Genomic DNA, 14,511 nt, shown 5'->3' on the forward strand with positions numbered 1-14,511 from the left:
TAAGCCAGTACCTCACAGAAGACTGCCTGGAAATAACACTGGCAGCCAGGATATATGCACCACACAGTTTGATATCACTGTTGGATAGAGCAAGCTCAAAGAGGTCGCAGGAGGATGCATTCTGAGTGAAGAAGGGTGGGTAAAGGGTGGCAATGACCACAGGAATTAAAACGGCCAGGGGCAGTCAATGGGTGAGTCAAAACAAAAACACCAGTAAACTGAGTGTACCTCCTCACATCGCAGATCCCTTCTAGCTGTGCTTCAAAGCAATTGTTTTGGCTTATAGTTGACTCTTATGTGCCACCTAATAGCCAAATAGTCCAAACTAAAACAAGGAATACCTAATCACCCAGTGAAATCGATTAAAGACCTTTATCATGATCTGAGTGATCTGGTTTAATTTCCTTGGAAGTTAAAAATAGAACTGTGAACAAACAAAACAAGGGCATCTTTGTAACTTATCAATTTTATTTTCTTCGTTGATTCTCATTAGTATGTCCCTCGAAATACTAAGTATCTATCACTTCATGCACACATCTAAGGAATGTAAATCTGCTGGGAACGAGGAGGAAAGGGGGGGGGGTTTCACTGACCAATCTCAGAACTGTAATTAAATGGAACTATAAGAAACTTACCCAAATTCGGGTCACTACTGCTTTCTCGGATTTCTGCTCCAAGATGATCAATAAAAATTGATACGGGCTCTTCTTCTTTCATTAAATGAAGGCCAGTAGTACACAATGGCAGTCCTGTTAAACAAAGGTAATAGTGGTTATGATGTTTTTTATAGAAAAAACATAATTGAGAGAGCTGAACATGGCAAAAAGACATAGGGCCTCATTACAAGTTGGTGGATTTCGTCTGTGGTAATTCTGCCGATTTTTCAGCAGATAGGGGGAGGATTTACTTCCACCATGATGCAAACTCGTAGTATGGCAGAGCAGACAAAGTAGCAGTAATCACATGTTAAGGGTTTTATTACAAAGACAGCACAAGGTATGTGTATAGCACCTTACGTTAAAGCGCTTTACAAACAGAAAACGGTACAAAAGGGTGTAGTATATCAATGACAAATCAATCAGTTAGAGAGAAAATGATAATTAAGGCAAGATTTAAAGAAGAAAGGAGGAAAGAAAGCAGAAGGAAAGTAAAATGGCATTCCAGTGTTTTGGGAGTGAAAATGAGAAGAAGCACAGGGGGGACTAGGGAACAGATAGAAGAAATTGAGACTGAGAGCGGAGGAGCCGGGAACGAAAGGTAGAATGATACGAGAGGTAAGATAAGGTGGGGTCAAACTATGCAGACACTTACAGACAATACAGAGAAAATTCAACAGTAAGCGGGAGTCAAACGAGAGTCTGTGAAAAGAGAGAAGGGCAGCAGAGATGCAAAGAAAAAAAAGTGGATGGAAGAATTGTAAATAGAGAGAAGAAAAGCAAGTCGGTAGCCAGAGAGACCAAGGAGGAGGCTGGAGCAGTAGAATAGATGAGGAAAAATGAGAGAGGAAAGAAGGGTCTTTGTAGCTTGAGTGGTGAGAAAATGATGAGCCTTCTGGATATTGCAAACTTGGAAACAGCAGGAACGTGCAATAGTAGAGATGTGAGAGGAAAAGGACACAAAGGAGTTGAAGATAACCCCCAGATTATGAGCAGATGAGGAAGGTGTAAGGAAAGATGGTAAGAAATAGCAACGGAACGGAGAGAGGGGCAATAGATGAGGAAGGGAAAAAAGCACCTCAGTCTTAGAGGGGTTTAAGTGATTGTAGTGTGCAGATATCCAAGATTGGATAGGCCGAAGGCAAGAAGAAAGAGGGTGTAAACAAAATAAAGATCTGGGAATCATCAGCATAGAGATGGTGGGAGAACCCAAATGAGGAGATAATGGAGGCTAATGGGATAGTATAAATAGAGAAGGGTAAGGGCCTAGAACTGAGCCTTGAGGTACAGTATAAGAAAGAGGGAAGTCTCAAAACCAAGGAGAATATGAAGCTATACCTGAATTCCCTGCACAAAGTCTATGAAGGAGACAAGTGTGAGGGGATGCCCACAGTTTTTGTGGATGGGTGCTCCTACCATGTTGATAACAACGGGGAAAGGGAACCTCGTGGCTGGCGTTGGGAATGTCTGGGTGAATGATGCCCGGATCCCTCTGCTGGGTACAAAATCGGTCCCCGCAGTAGTCAGGTGAATAGAAGAAGAGTGACCAAGCCAAGCGACCAAAAATATGACCAAGAGACCAAGAATGCGCGACCAGACAGATAGTGGTGATAGTCAAGCAGATTTTCTTCTTTCAACTCTTCAAGCCATAGACTTCTCTCAGTGGATTAAGCATCTCACTCATTCAGAAGGCCACATCTTGGATTGGGTTCTTACCTTTAACATCATGATTTCTTTCATCGATATATTACCATGTCCATGGTCTGACCATTCTCTGGTCACCTTTATGCTGATGGTGCCCTCAAAACCCATTAAATTGAACGTCAACCTTAGAATCATCAACAGGGTTAGAAGTATGAATAACATTTCACCTGCAACATTCACTGAAACCATCTGCCCACTTTTGGGCAATCTGATACCTTCAATGGATGTTTGTGTTCTTACAGATCAGTTTATCGATATTACCACCTGCGCTATCAATACACTTTCACCTGTAGTGATTAAAACATGCTAATCTGAGACCCTCAGCAAAACTTGGTTTACCGATAATATTGCTGAGCCGAGGAAGGCTAAGAGAGTCTAGCAGAAAACCCCTTATCATCTGACCATGACCTCCTATCAGAAGGCGGCCAACAAATACAAGAACTCTATTATCTCTGCTAAACGGTTCCATCATGAGAATAAAATCCTCCTGGGTAAATCCTCTTAAAGAGAACTCTTCTCAATACTAAAAAAATGTAAAGGTAAAACCAGTACCTATCTGAAAATCACCAGTGATAATCGCTCGTGTGCTGATGTACCATCAGGCTTCACTACTAAACTTGATTCCCATCGAGCTAACATTGAAGTCTTACATACGATATTAGTGCCAGATAATAGTGAGGGCATTAAAACAGAAACCATGCTCCTTAATTTGAATACAAAGAATGATAAAAGTATATCAGTTGCTAATCCTACGACTATGGCTTAGTTCTGCTTCTGTGAAACAACTGAAGAGGATTTGTTAGTGGCATTAAACCAACATCCTGTCCCGGTGATGTATGCCCGGCCAGTATTGTTAAGAAAGGCCTTATCTGTCTTGCTCCCCTTATTAATAACAATATTATCAACTCCTCTTTTCTCAATTCCATGGTACCGGCATGTTTGAAAAATGTATGGATCACTCCAATTTTGGATACAGTTGCATATCTACAGTTCCAAAAACACATATAAACGATCAACTTACTGAGTTCCTCGCAATCTGGCTTCTGTGCCAAGCTTGGCACGGACCGCTATGCTCGATTTAAGAGCTAACCTAACAAGTATCGTCGACTCAGGAGGTGTGGCCATCCTTATGTTGCTCGATCTCTCGGCCAGGTTTGATCGTATAGATCAAGTGTTACTTCTTGAGAGATTGAAGAGCATATCTAACTGTGCGGAACCTGCATTGGATTGGCTTGCTTCCTTTTTGGAACCTAGATTAGCCATGATGACTGTAGACAGCTTTCAATCTCCCCCCGAAACACTTACCTGTGGTGTTCTGCAGGGTGCCTCTCTGTCACCTACACTGTTTAAAGTTTATATCCGCCCACTCTTTGACCTCCTGGACTAGCGCTGTATTAAATATACCAATTATGCTGATGGCATTCAGGTGGTCATTGAGTTAACGGGGGGGGGGGGGATTATTACAGGGACTTTCACACAATTGCATCAGTCTTTGACATCATCCAAAAATGGATGAACAATAACTCTCTTGCTTTAAAAAGTAGTAGGACAGACCTCATGCTGGTGGGGTCCAGCCAGTGACTGTCCAAATTATGTCCTAGATATAGCCACTTTATCTTATCAGGATCTACGATCAAAACATGCCCCTTGGTAAAAACTCTTGGTCTATACTTAGATTCTAATCTCAATATGAAAAAGCATGTCACTCACATCAAATCTACATGTGCTTACAACACCAAACTCATCCGGCAGATTAAACCATATCTTTCTGATAGTAATGTTGCATCTTTAGCAACGGCACTAATACATTGCAAGATCGACTATTGTAATAGTCTCTTTGCTGGAACTACAAAGAACAACCTAAAGACTCTTCAGACTGCTCAAAACAATGCTGTGAGAGCAGTATGTGGACTTGCTCGCAAGCACAACGTTCGTTGGACTGGCTTCCGGTGAGACACTGGATCTCTCACAAGGCAGTTTTGCTGACCCATAAATGTCTTCACTATCAAGCCCCTCTGTATCTGACTAAGAGAATCCACAGGAATCCAATTGTACGATCCCTACGCTCCAACGGTCACAATAAACTTCTTCAGCCTTGTCATAAACTGCAGTCTTTTGGAGGTACTAGCTTTGATGTATGCGCTCCCGGGCCTCTGGAATTCATTTCCCCTGGAGTTAAGAAGTATTCCAGATCTTCGCCATTTTAAAAAACCTATTAAAACCTACCCATTTAATTCTGATGACTAAACAAGGATTTCCCTTTTGATCTGTCTCCTGTGACGTGGTATGTCCCTGGATTCCCTTTGTCCTATTCCTGTACAGTCTTTTGCGCACTGATGCCTCTGGGCATTCTGCGCATTATAAAAGCCATAATAATAATAATAATAATAGGAATAACACGAATAGAGAATAATTACCTGAAGACCAAGATTGTTAGGGAGAATTCTCAGAAATGTGCTAATTCCCTTCTTCCTTATAGACCCCCAGCTCTTTTGCTGGACTTCAGGACTTTTAAAAAAAAATGTATCCTGAAGAGAGTGAGACCTTTTTCCCACTCGCTCATGCATTTTATTTCATTTGAACTCTGTGTTTCTTTGGGTTTTGGAGTCTGACAAACTCCCTAGGTATCATCTTTTTACATTGTGACACACAGCACCCTCAGTGTAGTGTCACAGAGAAATCTGTTGGATTCCTGCTATGATGTAAATACTTTCTCTTGGATAACTACTGTTTCCAAGAGTAGTAAAGTGAAATTGACTTTACTTAGATTTTAGTATTTATAGACCCAGCACACACTATCTTACAATAGGGTGCTGGAGGTTTTACTTAGTATCCCCTTTGTCTAACTTCTAATGTAACATTTTTATGTTACCCTTTCTACAATTAATGGCTGGTGGCAGTGGTTTACTTTTTCCTACCATTGAGTGTTTTTACCACAAGCTGCGTTTGCAGCTGCAGTATAGCACCCATGGGTGCCCATTTTGTCAAAATGGCCCCGGTCTTCTTTCAGTGTACAAAGTGAGGTGCCCAGGGAGAGTCCTGTTGGGGAATGACTTAAAGACTCTTGGAGTTGTATCAAGCACCCACAGGCCTCCCAGTAAACGGAAGCAGGAACAGACTAGATTGGCCAGAGAGGCAACTTTAGATGACTCCCAATGGTAAGTTACAGAAATACCTATAACTCCCAGTCCACAGGAAAGACAACCTTCTAATTCCAAGCCAAAGAAAGAGACAAAGGGGAAACCCAAGGTCTCAGGAAAGAAGAACGGTACCACACCTGTTCAAAATGACAAGGACATCCCCAAGAGGACAGTCCAAGGTCACACCTGTGACCCCTCCACCAGAAAATGGAGAATCAGCTACTGGTGAAACAGAGCTGGAAGAAGCCCTTCCCTATGTTGGAGATCTGGATACTAAAGACCACCCTGAGCTGCAGACTTTACTTGCAGAAGGTGGACCCTCTAGGGCAGACTTCAGCAGAGGTCAAAGAGAGTGTCCTACTCTTGAAGGACTTCGGCAACAGACAGCTTCCCAGCTGGAAGGGCAACAGCCAGGGAAGCACAGGCTGCACTGGGACGATGGACTCTTTACAGCGTGCCTATTGAGTCTACCCCAGGGGACTACAGAAGACTTGTAGTACCTCCAGTGGTGAGACCCCAGTTTCTACAGTTAGCCCATGAGATCCCTCTGGCTGGTCACTTAAGTTTTATAAAGACCAAAGAGAGGATATCTTTGTATTTCTACGGGCCCAGGATGGGCTCTGCTGTAGATAAATTCTGTAGACGCTGTCACACGTGTCAGACTTGTCAGACTTCTGGCAAGAGTGGAGCCAACAATGTGGCACCCTTGGTGCCTCTCCCAGTGGTGGACGTTGCTTTTGAGAGGGTAGGGATTGACATTGTTGGTCCCCTACACCCTCCCATATCTTCAGGCAACTGATTTATATTGGTTGTGGTAGACCATGCTACCAGTTATCCTGAAGCCATACCTATGAGGACTGTTACTGCGCAGGCAGTGGCTAAGGCCCTCCTTGGTATTTATACCAGGGTTGGTTTTCCTAAGAAGGTCATCTCAGACAGGGGGACCAATTTTATGCCCCACTACATGCAGACCATGTGGAAAAACTGTGGAGTGACTGATAAATTCTCAACAGCCTACCATCCCCAAACTAATGGGTTGGTGGAGAGGTTTAACAGAACTATGAAGAGCATAATTGGTGCTTTAGAGGAACCCCTTTGAAGAACGAGGGACCTTCTACTGCCATGCTTTCTCTTTGCTTATAGAGAAGTTCCTCAGGAAGGGGTTGGTTTCTGCCTCTTTGAGCTGCTCTATGATCATCTGGTTAGAGGTCCATTGGCCCTAATCAAGGAAGGGTTAGACAGTGTTCCTTTCCTCAAGCCAGTGAGAGTCACTGACTATATGCTAGATCTCCGAAGGAGAATGGCACAAATGATGACAGAATCTTTTGATAACTTGAAAGCAGGTCAGGCTCTGGTTAAACATTGGCATGACAAGAAGGCCAACATGGTGGAGTTTACTCCAGACCAGCTTGTGCTAGTTATGGTACCTACAAGGCAGAGGGCCTTACAGGACAAATGGATTGGACCCTTCAAGGTTGTGGGCAAACCTGGAGAGGTCAATTATTTAGTGGACTTGGGCAACCCAAAGGAAGCCCCTAGGGTCTTTCACACTAACATACTAAAGGCCTATATTCCAGACCAGACTAGGAGCTTTGCTCTTAGCATCTGATCAAAAGGAGGAGGAGAGTGAACCTCTACCTGACCTTCTCAGGGGAACTTTAGATGGAAAAATTAAAGGAGTTAATCTCTCTTCAGATCCGACTCTGCAACAACAAGAGGAGTGCAAAGCTCTGTTGAATCAGTGTGCCTCCCTGTTTTCACTAACACCAGGCTTGGCCCCCTGGGGTCAGCATAATATACTCACTGGTGACTGTCTCCTTGTCAAAAGCAGGGGTTACAAAATGTCAGACCATGTAAGAACGCACATAAAGGAAGAGGTCACGAAGAAACTTGATCTTGGAGTAATAGAGCCATCTACAAGTCCATGGGCTAGTCCAGTTGTACTAATTCCAAAGGCAGGATCCAAGGTTTTGAGATTCTGTGTGGATTATAGAGCTCTTAATGCATTCACCAAGACAGATGCCCATCCTTTACCAAGGACAGATGAGCTGGTGGACAAACTTGGTTCAATCAAGTTCCTCAGTACATTTGACCTAACATTGGGCTATTGGCAAATAGCTCTGATTGACCATGCCAAGGAGAAAACTGCATTTTCTACCCCAGGAGGCCTCTACCACATTAAGGTTATGCCTTTTCGGCTCAAAAATGCATCTGCTACATTCCGGAGGATGGCGAATCAAGTTCTTTATGGGATGGAGGACGTCTGCATGGCATACTTGGATGACATTGCAGTGTTCAGCCCCACTTGGGAAGAGCATCTTGACCACCTTGGATATGTTTTGCAGGCTTTTGAACAGGCCCATCTGACCATAAGGGCAAGCAAATGTCAAATTGGTCAGAATAAAGTGGTCCACCTTGTTCATGAGGTAGGAGGAAATGAAATAAGGGATTGCCTAGCAAAGTACAAGCTGTACAAGACTGGGTAACCCCTACTAGTCAACCCCAAGAGAGAGCATTCATAGGTCTCACTGCTTACTATAGGAACTTCATTGAGAACTATGAGACCAAAGCTTCTCCATTGAATGTGATCTCCTCACCCAAATTGCCCAAGAAGGTCGGGTGGAATGAGGAGTGCACCAAGGCATTTGAAGGACTTAAGAAAGCCCTTAGTCAAGCTCCAGACTTAAGAGCTCCTGACTACAGCCAATCCTTTATTGTAAAAACAGATGCTTCAAATACAGGAATAGGTGCAGTTCTGAATCAGCTGGATGAGAAAGGCAGGGAACACCCTATCTACTTCATCAGTAGGAAACTGAAGGACCATGAGACAAGGTGGACAACAACTGAAAGAGAATGTTTTGTCATTGTATGGTTTTTAAAGAAGTTTAGACCATACTTGTATGGATCTACTTTTGTAATTCAAACAGACCATCGACCCTTGAGATGGTGAATGCAGATGAAGGGGGAGAATCCTAAATTTTTAAGATGGTCAATCAGCCTTCAGGGGTTTGATTTCACCATAGAACACAGGTCAGGGTGTAATCACCAAAATGCTAATGGTCTCTCCAGAAATTATTGATTAGGACATTCCTCCAGGAGTGGATTAAATCCTCCTGTCGCATAGTCTGGGGGGACGGATGTTAGGGAGAATTCTCAGGAATGTGCTAATTCCCTTCTACCTTAGAGACCCACAGCTCTTTTGCTGGTCTTTAATTTGAACTCTGTGTTTCTTTTGGTTTTGGAGTCTGACAAACTCCACAGGCATCATATTTTTACATTGTGACACACAGCACCCTCAGTGCAGTGTCACAGAGAAATCCTTTGGATTTCTGCTAAGGTTTAAATGCCTTCTCTTGGATAACTACTGTTTCCAGAAGTAGTAAAGTGAAATTGACTTTACTTACATTTTACTCTTTATAGATCCAGCACACACTATCTTACAATAGGGTGCTGGAGGGGTTACTTAGTATTACCTTTGTCTAACTTCTCATGTAACATTTTTATGTTACCCTTTCTACAAATAATGAAATAATGGCTGGTGGCAGTGGTTTACTTTTTCCTACTATTGTTTCTTTTTACCGCGGGCTGCGTTCACAGCTGCGGTATAGCACCCATGTGTGCCCATTTTGTCAAAATGGCCCGTCTTCTTTTTTCATCATTTCTTTTTGGAAAGGTCCTTCGTAAGATTTACTCTGCGCGCCAAACCAGGTTTGGTCCCTTTGTTCATTTTTTTTTTGGCGGGGTTCACTGGTGAAGCCCGCCTCTGGCTCCAGCACATCTGGCAGGGTCGGAAGTGAGGGAGGTTCCCTAAACTCCCTATGCTTAGTCTGCCTGGTTACAGGAATTAACCCAAAGGTGAATGGCCGGCTGCTGTGTGAGTGACAGCTAGGCTGCGAATGAATGGAAGAAACTTGCATAAAAGGCAAGGTCTTTTGCACGGAAGGCAGAGTCGGCCACTGTACGAAGGAATCCGAAGAAGAACTTGGAAGAGAAGCTTTCTGCAACTCCTGGACCGTTGGTTTGCCCTGTGAAGCCCTGCTGCAGTGTTGAAGCTCCAAATTCACCTTGACTAGAGAAGCCCTGCAAAGAACGACTTCTCCCCTTGGGTTGGTGGGACCAACTGACCCCAGAACGAACTCAACTGAAACCCCTCTCTCTGCTGGCTGTACTTCCATTGCTGCTTCAGGATCCTAGTGCCAGGGGACAGGAACACCAGAATCGAGTGCACTGTTTTTAAGCCGGACCCGAGCTCCAGGGAGATCCTCCAGAATCCCTTGAAGCAGGGCTGACCAAGCCTGAGCCACCTCAACAACAGAGTGCTGGACCCCAGAAGCAAGAAAAGTCCACAAGGTGTCTAAGAACCGCGGTGGTGCTATTCACGAGAAGCTGAAACCGCAAAGTGCTGCTGATCTAAACTTTACCCATTGCTGCCACAACAGGATCTGCAGGAACTACAAAAGGAACAGAAGCCATCTGTAACCATTTCTTCAGACCCAAGGTACTGTGAAGTAAGGGGTACTTGCCTCTTGTGTGTGTAACTTACCTGTTGTCAGTTGAGACTTGCATTGGCTGCCCCTTGCAGAGTTGCTTGAAGCTTTGCTCTTCACAAGCCTCCCATATTGTGGCCCAACAGTTATTTCTTTTACAACGAAACTCTCTTTAACATTGTGCAAGACTTTTACCTACCTTCAAGAAGTGCCTCAGCTCCCCTATACTTTGCTCAAGTGACATTGGCTGTCCTGGCTCCCTGAAGACTTTTCTAACCTCTGACTTTGTGTTTTAACTATCCCTCCAAAAAGTCATACATACCTTACTTGTATAGCTGGGAAAAGGTTAATCTACATTGCATTGGTGGGTGTGGGGGGGTTCAAAAGTGCTTACCTGTTTGGAAAACTTGTTAAGCATTATTTCCTTCCACATCCTTTTCCTTTTTGCCACAACTTCAGTATTACCATTTAAGTGTGAAAAGTGATATATTAATGTCCACAGTGTCCTAGCAATTGAAGTCACCTCAGAGGCGCTTCCCTGCTTTTATCATCCTGAAGAATAGCGTAAGGCTCCGTACAACAGGACACAAGTCCCAACTCCAGCCTAATGAGGCTGATGGGTACAGAAATGGGGAGACCCAATACTCTCTTCACAATAATCCCTTCCAGGGTATCAAAAAACTTCCTATGCCTGTTATGTGTAAGTTTGCACCCATAAAGAACGATTGGTGTGATCTTAGCCCTATAGAATTCAATAACAGCAATAATGAAAATGTGCACAGCCTACGTTTCACTGCCTAGCTAATAATGTACAGTGCACTACTTTCTTTCTCATCCTATCTTCTTTGACTCTTTCTTTCCCTTTATGGGAGACAGCAATATTGGATACATTCAACTTTCTGAATGAGGGAATGATTCATTTCCCAGGTGTAACTCTTAATTTTGTACTCCTTGTGCACGTCATGACATATGATTTGGCCGGATTTACTGTGAGATGGTTTTTGGCCAAGTAGTTTGTTAGTCCTGTCAGACATCACTGCAACCCTGCCGGAGTGTAATCCACCAGTGTTAGGCAGAATTATATGCAGTACCTTTTGAGAACACCACAAACAATTAAGACTACAAGTGACAGTACAAATTCACCTTTGGTACAAGCCTGTACTACACAGTTAAAGTGGTAGCGATGGCCGAGGAGCCAGACTTATCTTAAGAGCAAGTGAGCAGTATCAATAGTTACACAAAGGACAGCAATTACTATGATTCAAACAAACACTGACTCAAGGTTTCTTAGTAAAAGAATATACATTTATTTACACATCAGTTGTATAACATTTCACTACAGTAAAGCAGTTTTAAAATCACACTCTTAATGCACCACACCACTCACAATAGGTTCCAGACAAGTTAAGCTCACAAAATGAAGTGGGAGAAAAATGGCACTCCAGAAATTTAAAAGGGAGGGAAAGACAAAGATAGGCAGAAATTGAACAGCACCAACAGGTAAGTAAGCAGGGCAATCTAGAAAGAGGAACTACAGTGATAGAATCAAATCAAAAAGGCTTAGGGCCAAAGTCAACAGGACAAAAGTCTTTTGCTCAAGATCACACAGTTCAGGGTAGTTTGCGGTTAAGTCTTTGCCAAGACTTCCGGACAAAGTTGGTCAGCAGAAAGCTTAGGTTAAAGAGTAGAGAAGGACAAGCCCTCGGATTGGAGAAAGATTTCACACACTTTCACCGTGGCTGAACGAAACGAACAACTGGATTTGAACAGTACCTTTCAATGGAGAAGAAGCTGTAGCTGAGGCGGACGTTCCTGGTAGTTCCTGCAGGGTCACAGTTCCTGAAGCGACTGTCGGACTGCCACAAAGTAGGAAGACTGGAGGGTCCTGCACTACCCAGGGAAGAAACCAGCAGCAGAGCAAAGCAAAGAATAAAAGGTGTGCTCCTTAAAACCCAAGCAGGGTCCGACCGTCCTGGCTATCCAGCCCACTGTAGCTCTGTACAGCGAATTCGACCAGAGGAGGGAATCCTGGCTTGCAGTTTGGGTGAACTGGTTGGTTCCACCAGCTCTGGGGAAGAAGATTCCTGGAAGATCTTCTCTGTCATTGGAGTTCGAGGATTCAGACCTGCAGTAGGGCTTCACCGGGCAGTTTAGTCGTGGTAGGGGTCCTCTTCCATCAGCTCCTCGTCGGTTCTTTCGTTCCAGTGGCGACTCTGCCTTTCCAGACCCAGAGACCTGCTTTTTATGCGGTTTTCCCCCATTCACAGAGCCTGGCTGTCAATCACACAGCAGGGTGGCTGTCCCGCCGGGACAGTCACCACAGCCAATCATTTCAGAGTGCGACATGGGTCTCCAAGGAGACCCTGTGCAGGGAGTCCTAAACCCCTCACTCACATCCTGTCCCCCACCGGATAATACAGGCGCCTAAGGAGGGCTTCTGCGTAGAAGCCAGCGAAAAGACAGTGAACTAAGGAATCAAACCTGGTTTGGCACGCAGAGTAAAACACGAGAAAGACTTTTACGAAAAGAAATGGCAAATAAACCCAGCCGGAACCGTAATAAAACATATATGGTCTAGCGGGTTTAAGTTTGAGGATACCAAGGTAGCCTAAAACAATACTTAGGTTATTTAAGATAACCGCGGTAGGAAAAATAGGGTCGTTACCACTGCCACCAGCCAAGTCTTGATGAAAAGGCAGCGAAACAATGCTCCAAGAGAAACAGACAAAAAGGGATAAGTACTAACCCTTTCCAGTACTCCATGTAAGATGGTTTGTACTGGGTCTGTGGTTTTACAGAGGCTAATAAAGTTAATGGCAACTTTATATGTTCTGGGAGACAGTAGTCAGTCCCAGAAAAATGGAGTCTGAGTTGGGAAGTCTAAAAGACAACCCTGTGTCACTGCACTGAAGATGCTGGGTAACACACAGTAAAAAGATGATGTCTGTGGAGTAGGTGAGGCTCCACAGTCTATGAACACAAAAATGTTAAACACACACAGCAAAACACATGTAAGAGTGGGAAAAAAGGCTCACACTCTTACCAGGTGAAAAACATTAATCCTAGAAATCCAGCAAAGCTGCTGAGGGACTCAGCGGGTAAGGGAAATTAGCCATTCTGGAGAATTCTCCCTAACAACCAGGATAACATCATCCGCATAAGCGATGCATTCAACTTGCAAGTCCAACCATCTAAGGGCAAAGCCCTCCCATTTCCTGGCCTCGTCCCAAAGGTCTGCCATGTTCAGGTTAAAAAGGGTGGCTGCGACCACGCAAACCTGGCGAACCCCTCTCGTAACCTGAATAAGTCTGCACAAATCCCCCATGGTGTTAAGTCTCACTTTGGTAGAGCTATTAGAATATAGCATACAAATCATAGAGAGAAGACTTAGGTCTATGCCCCAGCAAGGCAACTTCTGCCAAAGATGAGACAGGTATACATTATCGACGGCTGCTGAGAGGAAAGAAAGGCATGCCTGAAGAGTCAGGTGGTTCTGGAGCATGTCCACTCCCGTCCTAAAACGTGTCTGCAGAGAACCAAAACGATGTGTAGATCCGGCCAAGTTCTTAACTCTCTCAGTATCATAATTGTAAACACCTTCGATGTAGTGTCAATTAAGGAGATTGGGCGATAAATGCTGGGGGAGTACCAACTCCCTATTTGAAAATGGGGATCAGAATGGACTCACATCACTTCCTTGTTCTAGCGATTTGCTGAAATAAGTTGCTTAGAATATCCGCTCATAATGCTGCATTGTTTTTCAACACTCATTAGTTACCTCGTCTGGACCACTTGACCGTGAATTATTTAGGTTGCTGATAATTATTTCGATATCTTCCTTGTCAAATTGGGTTTTCCAGGGTGCTGCTTGGTGCAAATCCACCCCAGTTTGATTAGGTAGTTTATGGCCACCATTGAATTTATCCTGAATGCAATTAACCCACTCTGCCTCTGCCACCCCTGAACTCTGCACTGGGGCTTGATTCCGATTTTGATTATTCAAGATCAACCAGATGGCTCACAAATCTTTCTTAACAAGTTTAGACAACATAACCTGGTTCTTAAGGACATATTTCCGTATTTTACGATGTCTGTTCCATAAACTGTATTTTTGCTTCAGTGATTTTATTACTGTGTGCTTAAGTTTCTCAGGTATCGATAGGGACTTCTTTATGGACCTCATGTATTTTCTTAGTGCCTGCCTCCTCTCAACTACCTCCTTCTCATATGTGCAACCTTTGCCCTCAATATGTGGTCGGAGAGGCCTGCCATTGTCCCTCTCCTGTCTATGCTCCAACTTCTGTTCGAGTTCATGGAAGGAGGGGGGTTACCTCCATCTTTTCCACAGGCACCAAATCAGACCACCATGTCGGGAGCCAACTGTTTGTTTCCCCCACAGTCCTCTGCGCTGAATTAGTTGACCCCTCACCCCCAGAAGTATCAGGTTTCTCCTACCCATCGTGTCAATCTTAGGTAGGGGAATGGTGGAATGGATCGTCAGGAATAGAATGGATTGGTCACACA

General features: G+C 44.0%; 1 protein-coding gene across 5 annotated transcripts in view; it reads right to left on the reverse strand.

Moving 5' to 3' along the window:
* The window catches only part of LOC138481563 (zinc finger protein 572-like), a 336,140-nt gene that overhangs the window by 68,955 nt on the left and 252,674 nt on the right, over window positions 1–14,511 (reverse strand). For all 5 annotated transcript variants that reach the window (XM_069613749.1, XM_069613751.1, XM_069613750.1 and 2 more), the window contains one exon: window positions 636–749. In XM_069613749.1, coding sequence (XP_069469850.1) covers window positions 636–749 — 114 coding nt within the window. The remainder of the gene's footprint in view (window positions 1–635; window positions 750–14,511) is intronic.

Source organism: Ambystoma mexicanum, chromosome 5p, assembly GCF_040938575.1.
Source record: "Ambystoma mexicanum isolate Mex_15411 chromosome 5p, UKY_AmexF1_1, whole genome shotgun sequence".
NCBI classification, from domain to species: Eukaryota; Metazoa; Chordata; class Amphibia; order Caudata; family Ambystomatidae; genus Ambystoma; species Ambystoma mexicanum.